We start from the raw sequence: 15,865 nt of genomic DNA, 5'->3' as shown, positions 1-15,865 counted from the left end.
AGATGTAGAAATGTATATACAATTAGATGAAGAAATTGTGTTCAATGCAGTTCAAATCTCAGCTTGTGTCTTTTCATTTCCTTGAATATGGCTGTAAAATCCTTACCTGCTGGTGCATGGCCAGCAGCAATACCAGTTTTTCCCTGCTCATCCACAGTGCTGCTGGGCAGGCTATCCTACCAATGACTTAGCCAGAGCATCTCATTGTTGACTTTTAGTCCTTTACTTGAGTAAATGGGATTCTTTGCTTCATGTGGCTTTGGGTAAAGCTTCCATTTATTTTCTCAGTTGAGATATAGTATTTCCTACATTTTCTCAAATATATTCAAGACATGAAAGCTCTGTCTTGGGTTAAATTAATGTAATGCGAGGGATTAAATCATCCAGGAGATCAGCAGAATTTGGAGTATAAAAGCCAGATAATTTCATTTTCTGGAGGGGAAAAAATCCAGTTTCAGCCAGCAGACCCATATTTGATGGAAAGGTAGTGGGGTTTTGTTTGTTTTTCTACAGAGCAGGATCTGTGGAGCACAGAAGATAGGCAGTTTCAAAGTGAAACTTGAAATAAATTCAAGTTAATACTCAAGTAAATTTACTTGAGGCAAATCATTAAGGGCAATACTCAATAAGATGTTGGGTATTGCCCTTAATGATTTGCCATTGATTGTCCTGGTCAGAATATGAATACCTGGGAGCTGTGGTTACCCAACCATTCCAATTGTTCATCTCTTTCCTCTCCATCTCGGCCTTCTACCATGTAATAGGGCTTTCACATCCTCTGTAAGTCAATCTTTCTGTTGGCTTTTGGAGTACAGATATGGTAAATCATTCTCTTGTTACACATGGGCTGGCAACTTTGCACATATATAGGAAAATTGTTTCTCTGGGGGAAAAAAATCTGTGTAATTAATATATAAATGAAGAAGGAGTGGGCGAGCACAGACTGCAAATTGGATTGCAATTACCGGTCTAACAAGAAGTGTTCCGTGTCTGCTCTGTCTTTGTCTGAGAAAGGCAGATCTGTTGTCACTGCATGAAAGCCATCTACAGGCCCTAATGTAACTGTGAGGCTGCAATTCATGGCAGCCTAAATCCACCTGAAATTTTGCAAGCTTCCCAGAAATTACGCAGAAGAAAACAAGTATCAAGAGATCCAAGAAGAATATGCACATCTGTAGGAGTGAAGAATTTTCCAGATGTACGCAAAAGTTCTGTTCATTCACTTGTATAGGCTGTTCCTGTAATTCAGTGTGGATGCAGTAAATGCTGGTGGTTGGAATACAGATAATGAGAGGCAGAAGTTCCTGTTTTGGCTTTCTTATGCACAAACTCTGTGGTGTGTTTCAGGGGAAGTTTCATAAGCCCATGTCACTTCATAATATCTAAAGGAAAAGTGTAAAATAGTGGCAATGTTGCTGTTAACTACTTTCCTAGGTTTGGTAAAAAGCAAAGGTGTCAAAGGTACCTGCACTGATTTGTTAGCCTGGATGCTTTGCAAACTCTCCATATTAAAAAAAAAAAAAGTTATTATAGAAAAAGCAGAATATTTTGGATAGTATCACAATGTATTAATACTGTCACCTTGTTTTTAACAGGTCTATGGAAATGCAGGATCTAGCCAGTCCTCATAATCTTGTTGGAAGTAGTGATGCACCAGGTAGTTCCAAATTGGATAAATCTAATCTCAGTAGCACATCAGTCACAACAAATGGAACAGGAGGTAAGTATAAGACACAGCTGGCACACAGAAAGTTTTGGCTAGTTTTTAGTCATATGCATTTTTTACCATAATTTCAAGAATTATCGTATACCTGTTTATAAATCCAGCAAGAATGATGAAAAATTGCCAGTCATACAAGTGTAAATTTCTAATTCCACCATCAATTCTTTGATTTGCACCGACTAAAGTGAGAGGCAGAACTAAAACAAGGTGCATAGATGAAATAAGGAAAATTTTTGGATGGTTGATTTGAACATGGTGTTAAATGTTTGCTTATACCTGTTAGTAACTCACAAAATGAATTATATTTTCTGTGTCATATTTCCTTGATGAGTAATAATTTACTCTCATACCCTGAGTTACATGCATTTATGTTAAATTAAAATCATTATCAAGAGAAGTGCATCACAATTAGACTTAGGAAATATGGAGGGTTTTTTGCTGAATTTCACTTCTTGGGAGGTAATGAAAGTTTGTAATAAAGGGATTGTTTGTTTTCCTCAGCAGCAACTGGTCATTAATGCTGTAGGTGATGCTGTAACACTGCCATATAACTACAATACAGATATTCCAATGGTTTCAGATAACCATTTCTACCATAGCAGTGGCAGGCAGGGTGTCACATTCTGAGGTGCAGTCCATGAAAGTGACACCATGGATATGAGTCAAACTAGAGTTCCTTCTTTACAGTTTATACATTACTGTCTATTTTAGCAGTTGGTACTAAGAAATTTTTTTTGGTTTGTTCTTTCTGGCCACAAGGTTCAGCATTTTATTCACTTACTCTATTTAAATAAAAGTCTGTCAATGTCAATAACAAGTGGATGTGCCTGGGAGGGTAACTGAGCTCTGCAAAGAAGGGCTGAACCATATTTTTAAACAGAATCCTTATTCCAGCATAAAGAATAGAGAAAACTTCCAGCATGCTATTAAAGAACACTAGTAACTGGATGCCTCTATATTATACAATGTGCATAAATAAACCAGTTAAAATAATACCCATAAAACCAATACAGTTCTGTTAAAAGGCTTGACTTAAAGTGCCAAAACATTGCTTTGCCTTGAAGACTATTCATTTACACTGAACAGGCATTGGGAGAATGAACTGTTGTACCATTGCTGTTCTCAGGAGACAACATGACTGTGTTAAATACTGCAGACTGGTTGCTGAGTTGTAGTACTCCCTCCTCTGCAACAAGTATGAGAGAGCCTGGTACAGTGCATGCGTGTGTGGTGTGTCCCCATGGCTGCTACGTGACATCTCTCTCCATTTTCTCTGGTCTTCTCTTATGCAGTTTCAACTCAGTTCTCATGGGGTTCCCCCTCACCCCAAGCATTTTTTCCTACACTTTCTCAAAGGCTTTTCCCACAGCCAGAAAACTGTTAATAAGTTGCTACAAGCAGTTATCTTACAATGCTCTGAAAGTCATTTGATGAGCAAGGAGAATTTAACTCGCTTATAATTAGCCTAGCTGTCTACATGCTCTGAGTGACTGGGATTGTCTTGTGGTGTTCAGCATTGCTGGGAAGTGCCAGCAGACAGCATTGGTGGAAATCAGACCGATGGAATTTTCACAGAATGCCCATTTGCTTTTCTTTTGTTTTTAAGTAAAACATTGCACGATTACCAGAGCACAAGTCAACGTTGACAGTATTGTTCTTACTCCTACTAAGGCTTTCATTATTAATCAAAGCTTATGTCTAATGTGCTGCCACGTGTAACTTGCCACTTTGCAAAATTTTGGCCAAATTTTCCAAGCTGTTGTTTTCACTTATGAGTTTCCTGACATGTATTATTAATTGTCAGAAGTTGTAAGGATTAATAATAACTCTATATGTGACATCATTACAGTACATATGGGATTAATCATAGATGTAAACATGCATCACTAAGTTTCTCTACAAGTCATTACAAAAGTGCTTAAATTGTACAGGTTTGGACTAAAGTTAGGAAGATTTCAAAAAACTTGTTGTTTTAAAAAATCCCTCAGAATCAGCTTGCCATTTGTAAAACATATATGCAAGAAAAATTACCGAAAAAAAGTTTTCTTGAGCACAAAAGATCATTTGCACTAGAATAAGTTGTTCCACGTGAATGCTGCTGCTGAATGACAAGATTTTAAGTTTAAGGAAGACTGAGATAACTTGGGCTGTCTCCTTTTTTAGCTGTTCAGCATGTTCAGGTAAATGTGGAAGGTAACAATTTAAGTACTAATTATTAGTAGCGAGGAAATACAATGTGTTAGATTTTCCATAGGCAGTAGAATATTTAGAATTGTGCTTCTGGTTGAATATATTCCCAGGAAAACTCTTAAGCCCTGCTAAAAGAAAGAAGAAAATCATTCCTATGACAAGCTGTGTGGTTTTATTGTTCTACATAAGCTTTTAAAATCAGATTTGTTTGCTGTAACTTCTGTTGCACTTGCTTGTCCTTCTTCATGCATAGTACTAGCACCTCTTGCCCCTAAAACTCTGCATTCATTTTCAGTCCTTAACATAGAGGAATGCTTTAGAGAAAATAAAAAAGTGGTCAGCCGAATAGCAGCCATTTTGATCTTTCATCAAGGTCTATTGTAGAAGCTGTTGCTTGTTGGGAGCTGTATTCTGAGTTAGCCGTAAAATAATGAAGTTTGGATGAGATCCCTGGAGGCCATTTGGGCCAAGAACTGCTCAGAGCAGAGCCAACATCGCTGTTAGATCGTGTCGCTCAAGGCAGCATTGAATTTTCCTCCTACATCTAATTGGATTTTTCCCTTAGTGCAGCTTGTATCTGTTCCCACCTGTTGTTTCCCAGGGCACCTTTTGAGGTGACTGTGCCTTTGTGCTTTGTCATCTTTGCACCTTCCCAGCAGATAGCTGCAGGCAGCAATTAGCTCTCCCCTCAGCCTCCTCTTCCTAGGACAGAACAAGCCCAGCTTCTTGGGGCTCCTTGTGCACCACGTGCCCCAGCACCTGATGATGTTTGTAGCTCTGCTCTGTCACTGTGTTGTCATGGTCTAAGCCCAGCTGGCAGCTAAGCAGCACACAGCTGCTTGCTCTATCCCATCTGAAAGCAGAACATGGGCAGTCTTCACTGCTAGCAGCACTCAAATGTATTTCCAGTTAGAGGTTGCTTTTAATTTTATTTTCACTCTTTCAATACATTAAACAAACAAAAAAAGTTAGTTCTCTTAAAGTGATGTTAGAATATTTTCTTTTTCCTTAGTTAGCTTTGTGCTTTTTCCCTTCTTTATTTAATGACATAAAACATAAAGAAAAATAGGTAGTAGTAAAAATTTCCAGCTACACTGAGAAAGGACCTTGATGAATTCCTTACTGTTATGAAATCTGAATGCAAAAAAATAGAACTGTTTAAAGTCAAGCACATATAAAAACAATTTCTGTAGGTATTTTCCAGCAAAATTCAGTGCCAATATAATGTTTTTCCTCAAGTTAAGTGCAGGAGAGAGTTTCTTTTGTATTAGATTATTTTCTTGACAGGGAAAGAAAAAAGATTGTGTCTATTCATGCTGATGGCAGTGCAGTGCAGCTGGCATTAACCAGAACTAGACACAATTCTAAAGTAAACATTTCAATTCATGACTGACATTTTTGTTAAATATAACAGTTAAACACATACTGTCTTCTTGGATGCAGTACTGAACATTTGTAGCTGACTATGTACAATAGTGAAATACCTTCTTAAGCAAAAAGAGATAAAGGTACTAAAAAGTACTTTTTTTTTCATGTAGGTAGATGTCCAGACTTTGCAGAAGTTCATAGAGACATCTGTATGTACTAATCAGCAAATAAATTAATTTACATACTTTTGATACTTCAGGCAACCATTCATGTTCCACATGACTGAGAGGTTTAATGGAGATCATCATTTTGTGACAAATGGCCCTTGAACCTTTTCTTGATATGTGTTTTATTGATATGATGAAAATAAAATCACATCCTTCTCAAATAATTATAGAAATGGGAATGACTCATTACTCTGTTGCTCTTAAGAATTACTTTTTTCATTTTGGGTTGTTTTTGTCACAGCTTATTTTTTTTTAATTGAAAAGATAATAGCTAGCAAAATGAGGAGTGCATGACAGCTTGCAAAAATGTGGCTGAAATTCTTCCCTAATGATTCCATATTGAATTAATATCCCGCTGCTTGCAGGGAGACTATTTAGTAGTTTTAACTACTATTTATGGTAGTTTTATGAAAGAGAAACAATAATGAAAAGTTTACATTCAAAAGACACACATGCAAAAAGTTTTTAATCTGAGACAGTAGATGGAAAGATGCAACTGTATGACTGAAACCAGAAGGTGCTACTTGGTTTGTTTGGCACTGGTGCACTGGTAATGCTGCAGGGCACCACCAGTCACAGAGACAAATGCATCTCAATTTCTCCTGCATGATCCAAACAGGTGTCCCTCTGACTTCAGCCCAGGTCACTTGTACACTTGTAGGCATCAGCAGCATCCCATGTGACTTCCTGAATAAGATCCATTAGGCAGTGTGACTGGAAATGGAATGTGAATTTGTACAAGAGGTAGGGCTTGTCACAGGCAGCTTTACTGGTAGCTGTGCAATTTCTAATGAGCAACTCACAGTGCTCGCAGACACAGGGAAGAATAGCAGAGTGAGTCTGTAGGTGTTGTTCTGGACATTTTTCCCACGAGGAAATGAAATCCTTTATTTATCTCATGCACAGCCTTTTCCTCTGCCTGTATGAGGACGGCAAGCTTGAGGGCAGCTCACGCCATACTTGGAATCAACCCCTGGAAGTACCTCTCTGTCTCATCTAAACATAAAGGGAGATTAGTGGGCACTTTTTATATGCTTGATTTAGGTGACTTGAATCTGTGCCACAGTTTCTAAATACATTGCCACCTCAAAACTGAAATTCCCCCCTTTCCTTTGCTGTTGCCAGTGCAGTCAAACGTGGCTGCAGTGATGTTGACAGATGAGAGCTTTGGTCAGCTTAGCTGAGGCCTCTCAGAGGCGTCAGGTAACGCGCTGGCAGAGAACGCCTCTCCTTGGCCTGTGTTAGACCTGCTGGGGGGCTCTGCCAGGCTGCCTGCCACAGCAAAGGCTTCTTCACAAATCCCAGGCTGTGCCCTTGGAATTTGGGTACCTGGCAGGCAGCTGTGGTGGTTGCCTGTGCAGGTCTTCATTGCCTCTTCTCTATGTGGCCCTGGGCACCAACCTGTGATATCCAGAAACGTGTGATGAGTGTTCGTGCCCAGCCCTTCATGTAGAAATTGCATTAATATGTTGAGGCTTCCACATTTGCCAGTCAGACAGGCTAATAGGAGCTGCAGCACATTCTCTATTGCTGTGTCTTACCACACCAGCTGGATGGATGGTTCCCAAATTCCATTGGGAATCCAAATTGGGATGTGGTTCCCAAATTCCATTACAAAAATCCATGCCAAATGTTCTGTCCATGTAACATACTTACATACTTAATTACAGATATTTGTATTGCTTCTGTGGTGCTTTTTGTGCTTTCAGTTACAGCTTGGATGGTAAGACTGCATGATGATCCCCAAGAAATAAATTTGAGTTCAGAGTAGACTAAACTGTTTGGTAACCTCTGATTAAGAAGCCTACTTGTCATGGCTGTCATTTGTGTCCTACTCTAGTTCTTTGGCTTTTTTTTTCTTTCAAACTTCTCTCTTCAGTTATAAAATATTGCTTGTTGGTGGCCTAGCTCAAAAAGACCCCCACAGACTCTGTAAAAGGGGAAGGGGAAAGGCAACATGCTGTGCTGGCACTGTGAAAGTAATTTCCTTTTGTATTATCATGAAACCATATTATAATTGTTTTACTTGTCAGGCAAAACTATTTCTGTTATGTGCTACATCCCTTGACAGTTAATGTTTCCTTCCTCTGTGCTACTCTTAGGATATTGTTAGAATCAATCAAATTTATGGTGAAATCTCCCCCAGAGATATTCCAGTTGCCAAAACCAATAACTGGATGAATGCACAGGTACAGAGATGTGCAGATAAATGGGCACTCCTGTCAGATTCCTGTCAATTGTCTCAGGATGGTGCCAGAGCAAAGGTTGAAGCTGTTGCACGTGGGCTTGTTTGAGCTGGACTACCACTAGTGAGATTGGCATGAGGACTCCAGTACAAATCTAGAAGTAAAATCTCATGTCTACTTATTCTCCTATGTAGTGTCTCTTCTTGCAGTCAAAACAGAACCCATGAACAACAGTGAAACAGCAACAACAACTGGAGATGCATCGCTTGACACTTTTACTGGGTCAGGTAAAGCCATAATAAAATGACTTTTTGTTAGATGCACATTAATGCAGCATTTAATAGCCATCACTAATGAACATTTGCGTGGAAGCAATCTTTACAAAGCTACTATAAAATATTATAGTATTTTGTACCTAATAATAATAATAATAATAGATTTTTCATTTTTGTAAATGCAACTCAGCAATTTATGTGAGATGTGATCTTTAAAGAATGCCTAATAATGATGCCTTAGACCTCTGCTGTTTGCAAAAGTCTCAAAATAATACTGTTATTATGGTACTGTAGATCTCAGCGTTAGTCTCGTATGATGTTAGGAAAAAAAATGGGATTGTATTTGTAACAGCCCTGCTAATTTGAGCAGTTTCAAATCTTAAGATTTATGCCTCAGTGCTAATCCTTTTACTCCTATTAGCAGTGTGTTACTTTAAACACTGATCAGATTGCCATGTTAGTCTCTTTCCACTGGGATGAGCTACTTTCTTTCCAAGAAAATGGTTTTACTATAAATAATCATAGGCTTCAATTACTTCTCAAAAAATTCAAACCAACAGTGATTTAAGTAGATCCCTATAAATTATTAAAATGTGGTGAACTGTGGAAAGGTACAGATAATCAGCCTTCTAATCATTCAGTTGCACCCTGCTAATAATAATATTAAAGAGGAGAGGAGGGAGGGTAAGTTTTGCATCTGGAAATATGAGTTCAGTAATGGCCTGACTGAAATGAAACTCCAAAGCCATGAATCACACGCCACGCTGATGCTGTTGTTACTTGGGTAGACTTAGGTAGTCAAGCTGTATTTAAAATATTTTGGAAATCACTATGTTTCTGTGTAATTAATTTTTTTTTTAATCAGGTTTTGGAATTGTCTTTTCGCCATCAGTTGAACCCAAAAGTTAATTATTCAGAAAAGTATTTATAACTAATTTAATGTCTGAAGAAAAGTTTTGTGGGATATAAAGTATTTACTATTTCTGATTAGAAAAATGTCCTCATTTTTATTTTCATTATAATTGTACTGAGAGAAACCTCACCCTAAAGGCTAAAAAGTTCCATAAAAATTAAATACTCTGGGCAAAAATTTAGCTATTCTTTTTCACTCTGTTTTCACTCAATGCTAAAATTTTATTAGTAATGATTACAAATCATAAAATATCCAACTCTGTATATGATTTTTTCATTGTTGGTGAAGTTTTATCAGGTTCTGCCATGTATTTAAGGCAGCTGAGTTTTATTCTATGGCTAAGGCAACATCGGAGTGCCAAGAATTGCAGCCTTCAGCTCAGGTTTAGATAACTAAGTAACAGCTTGATTTCCCCAGGTGCCACTCACCCACCAGCTTCCACTGACTTCAAAAGAAGCCTTGAGATCTCTACACTTTGCATGTTTGGAAAGTTGGTGCCTCAAAAAAAAAAAAAAGATTAAAAAAAAGGCAGGAATTTGAGCCTTGCATAATCCTTTTTTGCCTGTTAGCCACCTGCATACTCAAAAGAAATACAAACCTGATTCTCAGTTTAATGCACAAACTCAAGCAGTAAATGACTACAGTCATTCTCAGTGGGAAATCAATAGTCTGCCTGTCTGGGTGACGTGCAGTCTTCATCATCAGAGCGAGACGCAGAGCTGCCCTGATAATGCACTCAGCCTTTCATAAAGATTGAATGTGTTACTTCTGTGCTTGCCTTTTACTTGTACTACAAAATCAGACAAATTTTTTCCTCTAATTTTATGGGAGAAGTACTAAAGAGTGGTAAAAACTCAGCAACACCAGGATTTCTCTGAGTTTTCAGCCCAACTGATTAGTTGGGAAGTTTAGTGTAGTGGGTTGCCAAAACCAGTAAATGCTGACTAGTAGACAGATGTTGTTTCAAATGAGCCACCTGTGACTGAAAGAATGCATAGCAAAGCCCAACACTGAACAGTTTGTCTTTTTCGTGAAAATGAGGGACATATATGTGTTACTCCCATCCATGACAAAGTCATGATGCCAGCACTTCTCTGTATTTTATGAAATGAGACATGGGTGAAAAGAGAACTCCTGGTGCTGAGATACATTTGAGAGTCTGCCATGCAGAAATCCTCTCCTTCAAACACTCTACCCATTTAGATTGATTTCCCTGCTCCAAGAGCAGTCAAAACAAGTGACCTGTCCTGGAACTGAGCAGAAGGCTCAAAAAGCCATGTGAGGTGTGAAGCAGTCATCTCTGTCCCTAATGACCACTGTAAGTGATGGTCAAACCGATTGTGTCAGGTACAGGACAGGAGAGACAGATTATTCTCCATAGAAAACTGATTCTGTGAACTGTTGATTGAAAAGATAAAGCACACAGATCTCTTGAATTTAGAGAGGCAGCTCTCCTGGGATTGGGAAGCCCCTGTTCAGGGCTGCAGCCTATGTGTTGCAGCTCATGCTCAGGGCTCTTTTCCCCTGTGCTGGAGAGCTGCCCCTGGGAGATCCTGTGCCTCTGGGCATGGGTTAGCCAGGTGAGGAGACCCATTGTGCACCCCCCTTCCTCCTCCTCCTCCTCCGTGTTCTTCAAAGAGCAGCAGCTGGTAATTAGTGTCCTCAGTTTGCAGCTCTGTGATTCTGCAGCACACTCCCATGGGGTGGGCATTCACAGGACTGGGAGAGGTGCACAGCCCTTAACTGAGAGCTTCATGCATTGAGAGTTTGTTGCAGCTGCTGTACTGTAATACTGTGTATATATTGCTTACAACTGTGGATTAATTTGAGAACTGTTTTATCATTTTAGTGGAGTGGAGAGAGAGGTATTTGATGCTCTCATTGTTTTTACTTAGTATTTATTACATACAGGGTACAGAATACAGTTTATAGGTCTAGAAAACAATTTCTGAAGGCTATGAAGATGAACTTAGGGAATGTCACTGCTGTTTGACCTACATTTGGTTCCCTTGTGCATAGAGATTGTGATGTTACTTAAATGAGGTCTTTTTAACCTAACATTTTTTCTGAGAATTTTCCAGATACGTAATGAAAATATACAAAACTCCAGCCCATATTAATATACTGAACCCAACACATGCTATTAATACAGCTAATGATCATTTAAGTCCTCCACAACCACCTTGGCCATTTGAACTAAGAGAGTGACTGGTAAGAGCTGGCTGTCAGCTTGCCCCCTCTGTGAAACAACAGTAATGGGAACTGGAGAGATCAAGGGTCTTATACCTGCCCTGAAGGGCATTCCTCTGGTAATTTCCAGTACTGAAGTCCTAAGAATATTTGAGTTTTTCAGAGAAGAAACAATTTTGTTTTGTTTTGTTTTTTAACATAAGCACCACAAAAGAGTATTTAGCTCCGTTCATATAATGCCTGTATAAAGCACCACAAAACCCAGAGGAACCTGACTCCATCATCTCCTCCACTGCCAGCAGTCCTCAGAGAAGTGATGTCAGGAGGGTATCCAGCAGCCAAAGCTGTTAAAGTTTGATAACCCTTAGAATTAGCAGTTTCATCTGTGAGATACAGGTGTGGTCTGCAAGCTCCACTCGGTCACAATGTTCTTTTCTGATAGGCCTCACACCCTGAAATGTTTCTCAAACATCTCAGTTTGTAGTGGACAAATTGCAGGGACAAGCTACAGATAAACAGTGAAAAGAATGGATTTTTTTAGTCTTGCCTCTTTCTCTTCCTTACAACTGGATCATCAGGGAAAACTGGGGATAAAAACAAGGAAATTTAAAACCAGAGACATTCCAAAAGTATTTTATTTTCTTGTCTAAATTTTAAAAATAAGGTATATGCAGAAAGAATGAAAAGGCAGGCAGCACAGTTTTTGCTGAAAATGATTAGGTTTTGATAGCTGAAATGATTTAAATTAATAATAATTAATTTTTTTTTGTAGTTTACGTAAGGTGGAGTGGCATGGCAAATGTGTTTAAGCCAAGTGATTAATTGATTGAGCTCTCATCCAGCAAATGATGAGACAAAAAGTGAAGCAGTATGGCTAAAATGATCCAATAAGCCGATAATGGATCACAAAAGTTCCTTGCCCTGAGAACCACCAAGGTCACTCTGCTGCTATTGCTTGTCTTTAGAAAGGTCACAGAGCTACAACAGGGAAGATTAATTACTCATCAACCCTGAAATAACCAAGAGCATTCTTTGGAGTTCTATGAACCAGTTACATTGATAGAAACAGCTATAGGTTTGTCTGACTCTGGGAATAGCTGCCTGCACATGTAGCAGATTGCTCTAAACCATGGAAAGGGATTCTTAAAAAAAACCCTCAAAAACAATATCCACACAAAATGAAATTTAGCAGATTTCCATTACAGGCAAACCCTCAATATGTTTTCAAACAGCAACTCTTTTATGAAATCTAATGGCACATGTTTTAAAAGTCATTATCCAATTCTTTACTTTCAAGCCATACTCTACTGCACATTTTAAAAAGAAGTTAATTGTTTTTCTTCTACTGTACTTTCCTTTTAAGTTCTACACATTCTAAATGCATTTAAACTATCTTTAAAAATATGAAGTTCGCTGTGTGTTCAAAGCAGTAGATCTGAGAGACATTAATTAGGGCTGGATGTAGAAATGTATCATGTTTCATAAAATAGTTAGGAACCTAAACCTATTTGTCACTTATAAAATTCAGAATGTTCATTTCTACTACCATTATGAATAACTCAGGAAGAGGGTACACTTTGAAGTACAACTATGATTGATTAGACTAAAGAAATTCCAGTGCTTCATTGTGTACTACTTTAATCTTTTGAAAAGTGAATGAACAGCAGATGGCCTAATAAAGACACTCTGTATGTTTGCCCAGTATGGATTTGCTCTGAAGGGATTGGTTCAGCACTTTAGAGTACATATATTTGGAATACATCTGTCTTAGTCAAGACAGATGGCTAAAGGAAAGGGGAACTTCCAAACACTTGGAATTAATCCAGTGTGAGCGCTGCTTCTGGATGAAATTTTAATGGGTTATGACTATTGTTCTGTTAGCTTTCTTGGAGAATGCAGCTGTGAATAGTATAAATACACACAATTTGGATGGCTACTGAACAGAACTCTTTATACATACTTTAAAATAAAAATGCTGTTTTTAGGGGTTATATTCTACTTGTCCTCTTTTTAAAGAATGGTAGTTGCTTTCCAGTGCCCAATCCAGTATCTTCCATCACCTAAGCTAACTAAAATTAGTCACAACCATATAAAACATGATTTTCCAAAACTGAACTTCTTGTTAATGTGAGACTATAAAGGTATGTGTATGTTACTTCAATCCCGTGAAATATGTAAGATCCCAAGATTCTTTTTAACTACCCCTTTTAATACAACTTGCAAATTTGAAAGATCTACAGTGTGTGGTGATGTATGAAATACATGCCTCTGCAATATACTCAGAAATGTTAGTCAAGTTGAGAAAGCATGACACACCCATGCTAACTAAAGAGTTCTGCACAACAGTGAAAGATTTGGAAGTTTTTAATTTATTTTTTTTAAATGTTGTGGTACTGGTGACATCTGCTTCCTTGAAAAGCTGTCCATTTCAATAGGCTTCTCTGTTAATGTTTCTGCTTTAGTTCACACTGTGTGGCTGTGTGGGTCTCATGGTGTTTCTAACTGCTGTACTCTTGTTTTCTGTTTTGCAGTAATAACAAGTAGTGGCTACAGTCCCAGATCAGCGCACCAGTACTCTCCACAGATATATCCCTCCAAGTTAGTGTCTGCACCTCTTCTAGTCTTTCATAGACCTTGGCTGTGGGCAGTTTTGTGGTTTGTTGCAAACAAGTGTTCAGCAGGAGAAACAGAGAAAAAGGAAAATTCTTAAGCCACGGTACTGGCTCCGGTACTGGCTCCCTCTCCAACTTTTTTTTCCTCGTGTGTCTACAGAGTAAGATCCTGCTTCGTGCAGTGTTGCTGCACAAGAAACACCCTTGAATATCAGCACACAACAGAAGTAAAATAATCAGACTGTTGCATTCTCAGACATCAGCATATTAACAGCATGTGCAGGGAATATATACAGATATATTTTGGAGAAGTCAGTTTATATATAGAAATCACAATTGCACGCACAAGTTGCATACTGGGGGTAACCCTGTCCCTGACCCTTCCAAGGCCAGCATTGCCAAACGCTTCCAAACATTCCACAATCATGAACCACCCTTTCCTTGTCCCTCTCTGATATCATAAGATTTAAAAATCAAATAAATTGGATTAGCTTTTAATCTTATTATTTTTAAGCCAACGGATGTTGTTAGAAATAAAAAATTTCTTCATGCCTTTTTTTTTTTGATGGGGGGAAACTGACTCTTGGGCAATCACACAAATCCAGGAGTGAGAACTTTAGGAAGAAGCACCAAAGATGTATGAAACTGCTGCAATTGGCAGTATATTAGTTTGCTTGTCCAGTACACAAGGGTTCTTGATTCCAGTATGCCATCTGTTTGTTTCCATTTATTTGATACAGCTATCAGTGTGACTTTGGTACAAAGAAAACATTGAATCTAAAGATTCAAGAGCTAATTAAGCTCTTTCAAGCTTTTTTAAAATAAATTTGCAATCTTATGATAGTAGCCAAAATTTATTAATACAGAAAGTAGGTGCCTCAAGTGAGAACCATCATTTCAATTTGAACAGGTTTTGGCAAACTGTATTAGGTACTTTTGGCCAAATACATTACAAGGTTTAATAGAATTTTCAATCTACTGTTACAATTTTTTGGCATCTAAATTAATGAGTAATCCTTTTCTGATAGTAAATGCTGCCAACTCTACTGAATTAATTAGAAAGGAAAAAAAAATTAAAAATTGGAATCTGAAATTTAGTCATGGCTTTTAATGGCCAGGTTTCAGTTAGCGTAATTCTGCAGAGTGTGTTTATTCAACTCTTGGTCCATAAAGCCTTACTTGACTTACAAAACAATCCAAGAAAAATGTTTCTCTGTATATTTTTGCAACTCTGGAGGGCAAAAAATTTAAACTTGATTTTATTCAATCTCTCTATAAAACCTCAGTGTTCACAAATAAAAGACCATTTTTATTTCCATTCTATTTTCCTAGCCCATATTTTCCGAACATTTAAAGCCCATCTGGTTACCAAAGTACTGGTGTCAGTATTTTTTATGCTGCTCTCCATGGGTAGGATCCATCTCCCATTGAAGCTAGAGGCTACATGTCTGTTGAAGCAGAACCTACACAGATGACATAATGTACTCACTTCAACATTCACCTCTGTGTTTCCTTTATTCTTCTAGTCCAAGTTTCCCTCCACTGGATTAAAAACCTGGGGAGGCTTTTCTAATTGAAGCGTTCTGATTTTGGCTGAAAGATGTTAAATCCATTCAAAGACACGCAGCAGCGGCACAGCCCACCTAAAAGTGGACACAGTAGTTTAAGGATTAAATTGTAGTGATGGGACAGCATAAAATATTCACTGTGCCTTGGGCAATGTGGGACAGAGTGTCTTTCAGCTTATTCCAGTGGGGGATGGAATAAATCCCAGAAGAGGAGCAGTTGGCAGAATAATGAACTGCCTTTGGACATCTTTAAACCTTTTTCTTTACTTTATTGCTTGAATCAACATACAAAGTATTTGTTGCCACAGTAATGCTATTTTTCCTGATATTTAGGCCCTATCCGCACATTCTTTCTACACCAGCAGCTCAAACAATGTCTGCCTATGCCGGCCAAGCGCAGTATTCGGGAATGCAGCAGCCCGCGGTGTACACGGCCTACTCACAGACAGGACAGCCCTACAGCCTGCCCACCTACGGTATTTCACCACTTCGTATTCACCTTGCCTACTAATAAAAGCAGTGCTGACTGCAATGCCAGTTTTGCTTTCTCTTTTTTTGTTTTCCCAACCGTAACAAAATATTTTAAAGAATCAGTTGAAAATTAATTTCTTAC

The 15,865-nt window shown here is 38.3% G+C and overlaps 1 protein-coding gene across 16 annotated transcripts in view; it reads left to right on the top strand.

The window, feature by feature from the left end:
- EYA4 (EYA transcriptional coactivator and phosphatase 4) overlaps positions 1-15,865 on the top strand; it is a 143,843-nt gene that overhangs the window by 93,700 nt on the left and 34,278 nt on the right. For 11 of the 16 annotated variants that reach the window (XM_074537788.1, XM_074537791.1, XM_074537792.1 and 8 more), the window contains exons 4-8: positions 1,596-1,720; positions 2,850-2,918; positions 7,889-7,981; positions 13,604-13,670; positions 15,586-15,728. In XM_074537788.1, coding sequence (XP_074393889.1) covers positions 1,596-1,720; positions 2,850-2,918; positions 7,889-7,981; positions 13,604-13,670; positions 15,586-15,728 — 497 coding nt within the window. Of the gene's footprint in view, positions 1-1,595; positions 1,721-2,809; positions 2,919-7,888; positions 7,982-13,603; positions 13,671-15,585; positions 15,729-15,865 lie in introns of all 16 variants that reach the window. The other 5 variants (XM_026797369.2, XM_026797368.2, XM_026797363.2 and 2 more) reach the window with 3 other exon arrangements.

The sequence above is a fragment of the Zonotrichia albicollis genome, chromosome 3, assembly GCF_047830755.1.
Source record: "Zonotrichia albicollis isolate bZonAlb1 chromosome 3, bZonAlb1.hap1, whole genome shotgun sequence".
In the NCBI taxonomy this organism is placed as follows: Eukaryota; Metazoa; Chordata; class Aves; order Passeriformes; family Passerellidae; genus Zonotrichia; species Zonotrichia albicollis.
The sequence above is the reverse complement of the archived record's forward strand: the minus strand, read 5'-3'. Positions and strand labels throughout refer to the sequence as shown.